This window comes from Triticum urartu, chromosome 3 (genome assembly GCF_003073215.2).
Source record: "Triticum urartu cultivar G1812 chromosome 3, Tu2.1, whole genome shotgun sequence".
In the NCBI taxonomy this organism is placed as follows: Eukaryota; Viridiplantae; Streptophyta; class Magnoliopsida; order Poales; family Poaceae; genus Triticum; species Triticum urartu.
In genome coordinates this window covers 133091980-133104893 of record NC_053024.1, presented here as the reverse complement: position 1 = coordinate 133104893, position 12914 = coordinate 133091980, and the positions used below count along the sequence as shown (strand labels likewise).

General features: G+C 47.5%; 2 protein-coding genes across 2 annotated transcripts; both read right to left on the bottom strand.

Moving 5' to 3' along the window:
* Positions 1–798: 798 nt before the first annotated feature.
* Positions 799–5314, bottom strand: LOC125543290 (transcription factor bHLH30-like). Its single transcript, XM_048706595.1, has 2 exons — positions 3938–5314; positions 799–1541 (listed from the first exon to the last, which is right to left on the bottom strand). The coding sequence occupies exons 1-2, from the start codon at positions 4241–4243 to the stop codon at positions 1065–1067; spliced, it is 783 nt and encodes a 260-aa protein (XP_048562552.1). The 5' UTR covers positions 4244–5314; the 3' UTR covers positions 799–1064.
* Positions 5315–8524: 3210 nt separating this feature from the next.
* LOC125543288 (protein DJ-1 homolog A-like) lies at positions 8525–11950 on the bottom strand. Its single transcript, XM_048706594.1, has 7 exons — positions 11343–11950; positions 11009–11158; positions 10714–10896; positions 10334–10414; positions 9367–9570; positions 9147–9287; positions 8525–8978 (listed from the first exon to the last, which is right to left on the bottom strand). The coding sequence occupies exons 1-7, from the start codon at positions 11658–11660 to the stop codon at positions 8778–8780; spliced, it is 1278 nt and encodes a 425-aa protein (XP_048562551.1). The 5' UTR covers positions 11661–11950; the 3' UTR covers positions 8525–8777.
* Positions 11951–12914: the final 964 nt, after the last annotated feature.

Genomic DNA, 12914 nt, shown 5'->3' with positions numbered 1-12914 from the left:
GCACGTCGATGCAGATCTCACTGTCAGAGGCGAACAGTCTCCGCCCGGGCTCAGCAGTGCCCGCCTCCAATGGAAGACGGTCAAGGTCATGCCTGTCCCGCTCACTCGGGCGAGCTTCTTCAGCTCTCGTTGATGTGAGGAGTGAGATCGACTCGACTGTTGCCACACATGGGGGTGGGGGTCTCTCCTCCTCCTCCTCCTCCTTTCCCCGAGCCCTGTGCAGTATCTATCTATCTAACCATGGCGGCACTGCACCACCTACCTACCTGCAAGCCTGTAGCTACGCTGAGGGTACGTAGTAGGAGTACGTACGTACGAACGTCGTTGGTGGCACGGGCGGGTTGTTCGTCGAGAATTCATGAGGGGTCAGGGATGTGCCCATTCATTGGGCTGGGTTTGGTTTGGTTTGTCATCGACTTGCGGTACGGCCCATTCATTGTTCCCTGCCTGAACGCCCACTTGAACAGTAGGAGGAGGACTCCCCCTCAAAAAAAAAAAAAGAACAGTAGGAGAAGGACTGCCGTGGCAACAAGGTGTCGGTGCGAGGTTTTCAGTTCAGATGCAAGAGACATGACTGCCCACTCGTGTGCAGGATCCCAGAGTTGAAATCAGTCGATATGTGGTCAATCTTGATATGTTGCTGCCGCTTCTTTTGGAGTAGTTGTACTGATTTTCGAAAAATGAACATCTTCAGTCTGAATCCTGCGCATACATGAAAAATCTTCATCTCTGAAAGATCCCGAGAGAGTCTCCTATGCTTGAAAGCTGGGTAAAACTATGTCAACTGACAGATTTAAGTTGCACCCAAAAGTATGAATAGCTTGGAAAATGTCAATTCTTCTTACAAATTAAAGGCAATCAACCCAAGCACCGACTACTACCAATCAATGTCCACACGGTACTTTGCTTTTGCATCTCCGCACGAGTCACGACTGATGAAAAGTCAAGTCGTACAATCTTTGCATCCAGCATGCGTGCGTGCGTGCATGCGCCAAAACGTGCTACGGTCGGAGTGTCCGTCCGCTCCGAATCAATGTCTGTGGATTGGAACTGGCCGTCTCAGGTCAGGAAGAGGAGCTGGAGGAGTCCAACGTCGAGACCCTCCGGCGTTTGCCGGCCAGGAGCGAGTCCCTCGGCGAGAACTCGAAGGCGGCGGCCGCGCCGGCGACCCTGTCGAGCACCGAGTCGAGCGCCTGGCGGACCGAGGCCGCGGTCACGGCGCCCTCGCGCGACATGACCACGGTGAGCCGGACGCGGCCGCCCAGCGTGGTCACCTCCGAGCCGACGACCCTGGGCGCGAGCGGCTGCAGCGCGCGCCTCACGTCGGCGAAGAGGTCCGCGCAGCCGTCGCCGCAGCTGAGCGTCGCCTTGACGAGGAAGGCGGCGCGGTGGTGGGGTGGCGCTTGCGGCTGCTGGACGATCTCGACGGTGACCTCGTCGGCGCCGGACGGGACGGGGCAGTGCTTGCCCACCCGCGCCGCCTCGCTCTTGAGCTTCTTCACGTGGTTTATCACCTCCGCGAGCAGCGCCGCCTTGTCCATCTGCAGAAGCCAATATATCGACGGATCAGGTTCTTGGTGCCTGCCTGGTCCGGTTTCTGAACGTAACCATGCATGTAGACGTAGCAGCAGGAAGCTGGCGATGCCGCGGTTTGAAGGACGGCCGCCGCTCCGCACCGTGGCGGCGTCTGATCACTACGCAAAAGCCCATGGTCCAACCAACCTAGCTACCCAAACGAACCGGGCGAAATCCCCGTTTAATTAGGCTTTCTAATAAGGCCCTTTAAAAAAATAAAGAAAACAATGTTTTCTTTGAAGGGCCTTATTAGGAAGCCTTTCAAAGAAGCGGAGTGCGGAGAGGCTCTATGGGCGGCCCAATTATCGTCACTTCTCTTATATTTGAAATATTTATCTTTAATTTTTTATCACATAAAAAGTCTTTTGTTCTAAAAATATTTGATACATGAGAATTCTTTGTATCCTATTTTTTTTATAAAAAATGTTTCATAGACTTAAAAACTCATCATGTTTTTAACAAAAAAAATTTAAAGCATGAAAAATGAAAATAAAGAATAATAAAAAGTAACAGAAAATCAGAAGAAAGCCCTCCAAAAAGGAAAAATAGAAACACAAGCTGGCGGAAGCGACAGAGAAAAAAAGAAAGGGATTAGAGACATAGAATAAGATTTGTCGCAAGGCAATAGACCATGTTTTCCTCAGAAGAAGGTAAAAAGGTATCCTCGGAACATGCCAGATATGACAATATGGCACACCGGTGTCCGTGTTATAGCTATGAATGTGACAATATGGTCACACGATGCACCATCCCAACATTTGTCGACTGATCGAAGTGCGAGTGTTGCATTTGTGAGTACGTGGCTACGCTTGACTGACTGACCCGTATGCCCTGACACTTGCCACCATGGAGTCGTACAACTATCAGTGAGGATGCTGCCCTAGTCTACGACGAAAGTTCACAACTGCCAAGCAAGTTCAGATTCCACACTAGGACGATGGGTTTTCTTCAGACTGATAGCCGCACGGTCGTCCAATTTTTCTGTGTTGCCTTGCACGCTTGGCGCCTATAGTGATTTTTCCACACAACTTCGATGAGTGGACTAGTGTCAACCTCATGTGAAAATTGAGGATCCAACCATGGGGCCATTTATGGGCATCATTCACTCTCCCAGATGTCTTAGTCTCGAGGTTCTCACCGTGTGATACTTCCATGTTGTTCCTACTCAAGGTGAAAATTCGTGAGACGGTTTAGGTGATGGGCATATGGGTGTCTTTGTGGAGTTCTAGACTCTCAACTCTTCATCGCAGGCAAATAACTTGTTGGCGGTGGAATGTGCATCGCCATGGGGATAAGAGGTACTAGGTGGAGTTTTCCTTGGACGACGACCATGGATGTTTCTCTTCTAGGAAGATGATCGTCGAGGCCACCTGGGTCGGCTGCTCACCTTGCTCTGCTCCTCTTGAGACAACTGATCACTTGATTTTTCGTTGCCCGTTCGCGGCCAAGTACTGGACCGGCTGGTTGTCCCTTCTGTGGGCTCTCCAGTGACGCGTCCTCCGCCACCTTCACTCTTTTGTGGTGTTGGCACCCGTGGAAGCATCGAAATGGTGTGGTGTTTCGCGGCCTTAGGCCCTCTCTACCCCTTTTGCTCAAGTGCTGCTGGGACGACGTTGCTCTCTAGCGAGCAAGGCTGCAGGTGGATCTTCGGCGTGATGCACATGCTTGGATTGCCATCTTGTCCCGCACTAACAAAGTTCCACCTATCTCTTCCTTCTCCCTTTGTGTACCTCTCGCTTGACGCCCCTATCTTGCTGTGGTAAAACCATCAGGATTTAAGCCCATTTTAATGGAAATTCAAGTGAGGAACCCCCTTCCCCTAATTTTTTTTCCAAAAAAGTGTTGTGTTCATGTGTGTTGGCTACGTGCCTAACTTGTTATCTGCTATTGCAAACCGAGTTTATCATTTTGTTATCGTGTTGCTTTAGTAACAATATTTTCTAAAAATAACGTGAATGTTTGTGTGCACATGATACAAATAAGAGCCTCTGATTTGCAGGATCGCAAAAATGCAAGAATAAGAAAAACACATGATTGAAATGTCATGTCCATTCAAATCCTATATGATTTGAGTTTGTTTGATTGCAACCCATAGTGGGTGTTAAGAGTTCCTATGAAATGTAGTACAAATAATTTGCTTAGGAAAAACTCCTACAAAATTCAATCATATGAATAAAACGACCAACGTAGGAAAAATTTCTAAGTATTTTAGTCCTCCATAAATCTGATGAAATTCTTTTGAATCAAATGAGCACTAACTATTGTTTTTTCCCTATACTCTTCCAAAATTCGCGTATTGCATCCGAAGAAAAAAAATATACAGTAGAAATTAGCGACAGAACGAGAAGGAGAAGGCACTCACCTTGTCGGTGCAAGGGACCATGCTCCGGAGCGTGGTGAGGTGCGCGTTGATCCTCTCCCTCCGCCGCCGCTCCGCTTCGCTGTGGCTCCTGAGGGCCGTCGCCGCCTTCTCCTCCCGCCCTCCTCCCTTCCGCTTGAGCACGTCCGGGGCGGCGGCTGCGCCAGGCTCCCCCGTCCCGCCGTCGAGCAGGACCGACGACGTCGACGCTCCCAGCTGCTGGCCGAAGCCATGCCCATGCCCGCCGCCGAAACCACCGTAAAACCCCTCGTAGAGCCCCACTGCGCCGCTGAAGGGGCCCGAGTTCATCTCGTCCCACAAGGCCAAAGGACGTAGGATCGAGAGCGTGCTGGATGAAGCTGCAGCTACAGAGAAACCATGCAGGTGAAGTGCCGGCCGGGGGTCACTGTATGGTTTCTTGAACTGCCACGGGGGAGACAAGCTCGATCGACGCCTGCGAAACAAGGATTTTTACAGGCACCAGGGCCAAGAACGAAACACACTTTCTTGTCCCGAATGTCGCAGATCTTCACGACAACGACAAGAGAGGAGCAAGCTCCGAAGCACAGACACCTCCGTTTCCCAAGATTATGTTGACCTGCAACTGGGAGCGCAGACAACGGAGGCCAACAGGAAGGAAACAACGGCGAGACCGACGGCCTGGCTCCCAAGAACACGGTGGTCCAGACAGGTCAAAGACCTTCTCCCAAGGTCAATCGCCTCAGAAATGGCGCGCGAGACCCTTGGGAGCAAAGCTTCCAACAAGATCACAGGAAAAGCAGAGCCGTGTCGTGGATGCCGGAGGAGGGCACAGGATCAGACACGAGAAGGAGAAGGGCGCAAGGATCGTAGCTTGCTCCCTCAGACTACGAGTCGCAGGAACAAGAATCAAAGAGGCAAATGGAGAGAGAGGAGTAAGCAGAAGGCAAGAACACAGAGCAGGCTCAGGTGCCCGGAGGCCGGTTGGGAGGGCAGGACCACGAGGGGAGCTCGACGCGCCGCAGCTTCCTCTGCTCGGACTCCACCCTGCTCCCGCCGGCGTCGGTCCTCGGCGTGCCGCCGTGCGCTTCCATCATCGCCATCGATGGGCTTCCGCTCGAGGGCCGGCCAGCACGGCTAGATCAACTTGGAACTGGAACTCCTCTGCTGTATGAACGGGATCATCCTCTCTTCTCACGCAGGTGGAAGCAATATGTATCCGCGTTTCCTCTCAGTTTATTGGCGATAGGCCGTTTGGACTGGGGTTTCTTTTTCCTCCGAAAATTCTGCGTGGAGAGGAAGGAAGGAGAAGAAGAGTGTTTCTTTTCTAGGGATGCTGTGGAGCTTGGAGGAAGAAGAAGAACACCTGTTGTTTTTCAAGGATGGAGAGCTTGTTATGTGTATACGTCTGATTCGTTGTTGTTTTCTAAATTTTGACACACAGGATAAGGACGTGCAGTGCAAATTCTACACTTTGCTTGTTGGATTTGTTTTCTGGTTGCTTACTTGGCGACCTGGCTCTTTGTTAGGGTAGAAATTTTCTTGTCCTGGCGCTCCAGATGGTGCCACCAGGATTTCTGTACAACTTCACTGGTATCATCATGAAAATAAAGAGTGTTAATCTCTTTTTTTTTTGAGAAAACTTTCAATCTAATTATCAACTGTCACGGTAGTCCAAAAACATCAAAAGTAAAAATTACATCCAGGTTTTTAGACCACGTGGCGACGACTACAAGCATTGGAGCGAGCCGAAGGCGCGTCGCCGTCATTGCCCCTTCATCACCGAAGCCGGACAAACCTTGTTGTAGTAGGCAGTCGGGAAATCGTCGTGCTAAGGACCGAGGGTACCAGCGCATCAGAACAACAACCTATAAACACACGAACATAGACGAACGAACACCAGATCCATCGAAAACAAACACTGACCGAATCCCGCAAGATTCGCCGGAGATAAATCTCCACACGTCTTCCGACGATGCTAGAAGCGCCACCGGTATGGGGGCTAGGCAGGGAAAATCTTATTCCATCTTCAGGAAACCGCCGTCATAACGCCTTCCTGAGCAGGACACAAACCCTATCAAAACTCTAAAAAACGGCTAAAAACGGAGCTCTCCCGCCGGCAAAGTCTGGGATCCACCACATCTCCATGTCCCTAAGGCCATAAGAGATGAGGCAGGTCGGCGGCAACACGCCGGGAAGCAACAGAAGCCCTAGTGATGGCTGCCTTTGTATGAAGAGTACTAATCTATTTTATTTTATTTTAAAAAAGAGGGTTAACACCTTCGGCCTCTGCATCAGTTGGTGTATGCAACCCTTAGTTATGAATATACAATCAAAGTTTACATGGTTCAACAAGTCTCGAGATAAAACAAGCTGCCTTTGTATGAAGAATACTAATCTATTTTATTTTATTTTAAAAAAAGGGTTAACACCTCCGGCCTCTGCATCAGTTGATGCATGCAACCATTAGTTATTAATATACAATCGAAGTTTACAAGGTCCAACAAATCTCGAGATAAAACAAGAAGAGCAGTAACTTTTTCCACTGCAAGCATGACTTTTGCCACCAAATTTTGCATCAGCAAGATTCAATGAGCACATGGCTGCATATATTAGGTAGAAGCGACTATTCAGTGCCTCAATCGTCAAATTTAACTGGTGATAGCAACATTACATCTACGTTTTTATATTACCCTAGATTGACTGGCCGGTCCATTCGACGCCATATCCATCCTTCAACTTCCCACCCTAGATTACACGTAGATTCTATGATTTGCAACTCTACCGGAAAAATTCAGGTAATCAACAATTCTCACAACCTTGGTGACGAGGCATTTGATGCTGTAAGCTACCCTTGTTGGTTTGCAGTACAACATCTTATATCTTATATGCATATCTTCATATCTTGAAACTTCTTTATCCTCCAATTGCCCTTTTGAATAACATATCTAGTTGATAGGATAGTATACATAAAGTGAATGGGCATGTATTGCTTGGGTTGTTCAACCAATTGAACATGTTTTCTATACGCCTTGCAATTTTGTTTTGTGATGATCTTGCCGGCCAACCCGGCTCTGGACTTGTTGATGTTGCCACTTCAACCCTTTTCCTTGGCTGTAGCCTCTAATAAGTGACCTATGTTATCAGCTGTTCAGCTTGACATTCTGATTCTCAAGTCGTCCTCATAAGCCTATAATAATTCGTGACAAGATGTTTGGCTTGAAAAATCGAGTCCCCTAAACAAGCAAAGATGTTCTTAAGAGATGACCCAACCCATTTCTTTTTGTTTGACCTAGTAGTAGTATATAAAATCAGGATGTGTGGTTGTAGAATTACAGGGTACTACAACATGTCTCACCAGGTGCATGAACCTTGCTTGGCATGGATTATCAAAGGGAAGTGCTACAGCGCGACGATTGCGCATGGTACGCCTAACGGTGTGACCGCCTCCTTCCTCCCGTGTTCCCCTTCTTCACTGCCGCACACCGTCGACGACGTCCACTGCCGCCACCGTGCAATTCGGGTGGTATAAAATGTGGCTAACTATTGGTACTCCCTCCATAAACTAATATACGAGTGTTTAGATCACTATTTATATTAGTTTAGAAAGGGAGTACATGAATTCTATCACCATCTCTGACGAGTTCTTTACTGGAGGTTTGTTCTTGGGAACTGGCACCTGTAGGAGCACGTACATTAGTGATTGGATCACTGGAACAGTAAGGTGTTGCTTGTCATCTTCTATAGATGGACTTGTACCAGAAGGAAGCAAAAGTGATTGGCTGGGCAGCTCAAAGCTGACAGCACCAGGGACTAGCTAATAGTTCCTTGAGGGATAATCTTGAACACCTGGCCCTTTTAGAACCATGTGTTTCAGAATTTAATTTTAAGCATTGCTGTCGTGGTGTCAACTTGTCTTCACTGGTACATTTAGAAGGAGTGTAGCACCCACCTTCCTTTTCTAGTGAAATTTATATTAGTGAAAATGTCTTTCCTTTTGGCCTTAAAGTGACCACAATACTTGAGAATGTTGTGGAAGCAGCTAATGAACCATTTGTGCTGTCGTTGTCATCTATCATTTCCGCAGGATGGCACACACAACCCAACCTTAGGATATGCAAAGGGCACCACAGCAAAAGCACAAAAGCACTTCACCAAAAGTGCTGCTCCTCTATTCACAGATATAAGATGTTCCAACTTCTTTCCGAATCAGATGTATATAGACATGTTTTAGCATGTTTGTTCACTCATTTCAGTCCGGATATAAGCTATATTGAAATATACAAAACATCTTATATTTGTGAATGGAGAGAGTACCTCCTTAGGCTAAAAAATACACATCATTCGTATTTTCTCGAACGTCGTGTTCAGTGCTAAAAAGGGAGGCCCTGGCAATGGGGCTATTTCATGAAAGATACCGGGCACAGATCTTTTTAGCACTCAATCAGAAGTCACAAGGTTAAACAAACAGATGAACTAGAGTCACAAGTACACAGGTGTTAAGAACAGATGACTGCAAACAATGCACCGCAAAACAGCAACGTTTTAGTAACAAGGCCTACGATATGTAGACCACCACATCAACGACAAGGGCGATGAGAATGGATTCACTTGACCGAACAGCTTATTAACAATTGATAGTATGACTTACTGCAGTTTCTCAGTTCCTCGACGAAGCTAAGATGATAACTCCGTATGTACATGGAAATTATGGTGTACATTCACCTCTCTGTTTACGGTATGCTTCTATAGTTCCAGCAGATGCACAAGCAGTTCCTACCAGTGCAGGGCATTATGTACACAGAGGTGTGGTTATCCACAGTTTTGCACTTTGCACTGCACACAGCACCAACTCAGGTTGTGATCACATAAAAACAAACTCCTTAGCTACACTGACCGCTTTCTCTCGACCAAATAGCTTCTCAACAATGGCCAGGGCGAACTCCGTCGCAGTCCCTGGGGCTCTGCTAGTGATAAGATTACCGTCAATCACAACCCTGTTCTCACATAGGCTCTGATCAGTAAGCAAGTGCGCCATGGGTGGAAACGCCGTCGCCTTCTTCCCCTGCAAGGATGGAAAATCATCCCAAGTTAGATCAGCCCAAAAGTTATAAAATGTTTTCTCCAATATTTGGGAGCGGTGTCTTTACTGCTATCTCTAGATGAAACAAAGATGCCGTAGGAGCATAATGATTTTTAACACACATGATGTGCATATTTGTCATCACGGTACCTTCAGTAAACCGTGGGGCTCGAGGACATGAGCTGGGGAAGCACATATTGCACCATAGGCTTTACCAGATCCTGCCTGCTTCTTTAGTAAATCAACAAGTTTGTCTGTACTAGCAAACTTTTGAGCACCCGACAGACCGCCCTAGATACAATAGACGCCAGTGTAAGTGATCTTAAGAATACCACTAGACAAATAAATGAATAGCTCAACAGTTATGTACCGGCATGACAATCAGATCAAATTCCATTTTAGCAGCTTCGTCCAACATCATGTCAGCTATCAGATTAAACTTGTGACGCCGGGTCACGATTTGCAGGGTATCCTCAACTGACGCAACTGTAACATTTGCGCCTGCTCTACGCAAGACGTCTATTAAATTAAGAGCTTCAATTTCCTCTGAACCATTAGCAACTGGCACAAGAACCTGCAGGGAATATTACAGGAAAAACAATCACATGTATATCAGACTCAACTCAGATTAAGAGCCAGCACGTTTCTTGCTTAATAATCCCATATGAGCCAATTAGTTGCCAACTGATGACATGTGTTCCTGGACTATGAATAGTCTACACCCCCCCCCCCCCCCCCCCCCCCCCAAACACACAACCCAAATAAATGCACCATCGATCATATAAGTGGAAGTTTACAATAAAAGCAGCTTACACCAGTGACCGTTTATTTACGACAGTATCATACCACTTCCTTCTTACAAAAACCAGGAATGAATATTTAATGGACAATCATGACCTGCTACTAATACAATTGTAGTTATGGCTAATAAATGCACCATAGATCATATAAGTGGAAGTTTACAACAAGGCTGCTTACACCAATGACCGTTTGTAACTAATCATTTACAACAGTAACATACCACTTCCTTCCAATTATTTACATAAACCAGGAATGTATATTTAATGAACAACCATGACCCGCTAATAGAATTGTAGTTATGACTAATAGGTTTAATAAACATCTGAATATATTGTTCTATTGTCAACATTAAGCAACGGTTTGTAATCACGGACGCTGATTTAAGATAAGACACCGGAGCAGGCTGCAATATGTCACCTTCACTAAAATGTTTGTAAACAGAAGTAATATAAAAACACATGAGAGAAAAGCAGAAGGCAAGCCAAGATGCTTGGAAATCGTTTTCTTAACAAGTGGAATCCAATTTCATCTCATACCTGAGGTGTACCACTGCATTTCCATTCAACTGAATTAAGCTCTTTGATGGTATAGTCAGCGCCATGTTGAGGGCGGACATACTAAATGAAAACAAACACCAGATAATGCAAGTTTGAGTCACTAAGATTGATGAAACATGAACCCAAAATATTCAATTCCATAATACCAGTAAACTGTTCAGAAAGAACTACTTCAAGTTATAAGATCTTGTTAACAGAGATCAATAGATGGTTTTACATCAAATCAGCATAGGTATAAATTAACAATTTCCAGGTATCACCGATGTGAACAATATTCTTTATGGCACAGAATCATCTATTCGATTTATCATGTTATTAATAGCAAAAAATCAATAACATAGCTACAGTTTATAGCTCACCAGAGGTCCAGCAACCTCCTCCATCTTCTCTTTGTCATATAGCTGCTCCACCAGAGCAAGAGCAAATTCAATTGCTGTTCCCGGACCCTGGCTGGTCACCACATTTCTATCCACCACCACCCTGGAGTTCACAGGGATCACTTCAGCAGTGAACTTCTCCATGAATGACGGGTAGCAAGTCGCCTGAAGTAACAAAGCGCAACAACAATTTTGTGAACACAATTCATCTTTCCAACAAAACCACCCTCACAACAGTCGACTGATCGTAATTCCTAAACGTTGATCAGTTATTCACCTTTAAACCTTTGAGCATGCCCCAATGGGCCAACGTCACTGCCGGCGCAGCGCAAATGGCGCCGTAGAGTTCCCCCTTCTCCGCATGCATCTTGACCATCCTCTCGAGTACTTTACATTCTCTAAGATTAACTGACCCCGGCATCCCGCCCTACACCGAATTAAGCAGCAATATCAGATGATCAGGCCATGTGTATCAGCATCTTGATGTTACAGCGAGCGCGAGCGCCAATGAAACAGTTAGGCAGACTAGGCGGTTGTTGATTGATTCAGGCAAAAAGGTTGATTTGGGAGAAGATGGAGATTGTGGTCGGAAAGGGGAGTGGTGGACGCACCGGCAGGGCGATGAGGTCGAAGGCCTCGCCTTCGAGGTCGGCGACGCGGCCGCCGGCGACGAGCTTGACCCCGTAGGCGGCCTCCACGAGGAGTCCCTCGTCCCCGGCCGGCGCGGAGGCGACGGTCGCGACGGTGACCCGCGCGCCGGCGCGGTTGAGGACGTCGGCCGTGGCGGCCGCCTCGACCGGCTCCGTGCCGGCGGCGACCGGCACGAGCACCCGCTTGGCCGGGCGGGCGGCGGCGGCGAAGGCGCGGGAGAGGAGCAGGCGGCGGCAGGAGACGGCCCGCCTCGCCAGCGAGGAGGCGGCTGCGGCCATCGGGAATCCGGCTGGGGATCGCCGGGCGAGGATTCTTGCCTTGCTCGGCGGAAAGGTGGTGCGGTGCGACGCGAGGAGAGTGGGAGTCTCGCGTTCTTGCTTCGCTTTCTGTTCTTCCGGGTAGTTGGGGCCGCTACGAGTAGCCTTGATTCTCGTTCTCTTCACCCTTTCTGAGGGATTGATCCCCGTTCTTGGGCTGCTGAGTGCTGACTTCCCGTCGCTTTTTCTAGATGGAAATGTGGTTGCCGTCGTGTGTGTCAGCGAGTCTTCTCGGTCGCCGTCGGTTTTCTAGGTAGAGTAGTGGTAGTGGATCATGCGCTGTACTCGGTTGGTAGTATGCTTCTGCTTGTCGTGCAACTTCTTTTGTGGATGGATAACGATGAGTGAGTCCTATCGGGGGCAAGAACATGTGAGTCTCGCCTCAGTATCCATATATTTTAGAAATTTTAGAAGAAGACTCTAGAAGAGCCCGGAATTAATAAAACCATCAACCGACATCAACCAACATTCAAACAAACACAAAAAGCAATAGGGAGAATACATATTGTTGTGTAAACGGCTAACCGGCTTCAAGGAAACCACTAGCAAAGCTGAGGAAGCTAATGCACTATTGCATTGTAGCTAGAAGTCGAAGAAATCCTCCATAGCGAGCAGACCACCACGTAGGAACACCAACAAGACTTTGGGGAGGAACAACCCGTAGTTGAAGGGGCACCTTTGTCAGCTCATGAGCTCTAGTCGACTCATTGTCGACCTCCCCCATCTTCAAAGGGGCTCCCTGTTCCCTCGCCCTGCCACCAAGGGGGCCAATCCATTGAAAGATGAAGACGCTCACCCGAGGGCTAAGGTGAGAAGTGATGCCATTGCCATCCGAAAAACCAAACAAGGACACCATCACCAAGCTACGGCGAGCTCAACCAAGGGAAGCTTCGGCACTGGATGGCACCTGCATTGTTCAAGACATTGTTGAGAACATTCTCCCTCTCTTCTCAACATGACATATCTTGTTCAAATTCTCTCTCTTGGAGCCAACTGAATAAATGTTTTAACTCACAAAGATACTTTCACTTTCCAGAGAAACATGTACGGTAAAAATCTCGCAGTGCTGGATAGAAGGATACGTAGAGCTATTGGAAAAATGTCCACATCTAGTGAGGAGCCAAACCAACAAATCCTTATCTTCATTTAGATAAACCGAAGAACAAACAACCAAAAGTTTATCTAACTCCACTTTTCTTTCTCCAACCATAGCCC

Coding starts and splice junctions, on each gene's coding strand:
- LOC125543290 (XM_048706595.1), bottom strand. CDS start 4,243: ATGAACTCGGGCCCCTTCAGCGGCGCAGTGGGGCTCTACGAGGGGTTT. Junction 1,542..3,937: donor TGGTCCCTTGCACCGACAAG/GTGAGTGCCTTC, acceptor TGGCTTCTGCAG/ATGGACAAGGCGGCGCTGCT.
- LOC125543288 (XM_048706594.1), bottom strand. CDS start 11,660: ATGGCCGCAGCCGCCTCCTCGCTGGCGAGGCGGGCCGTCTCCTGCCGC. Junction 10,415..10,713: donor AGGAGGTTGCTGGACCTCTG/GTGAGCTATAAA, acceptor GTTTTCATTTAG/TATGTCCGCCCTCAACATGG. Junction 9,571..10,333: donor AATGCAGTGGTACACCTCAG/GTATGAGATGAA, acceptor TATTCCCTGCAG/GTTCTTGTGCCAGTTGCTAA.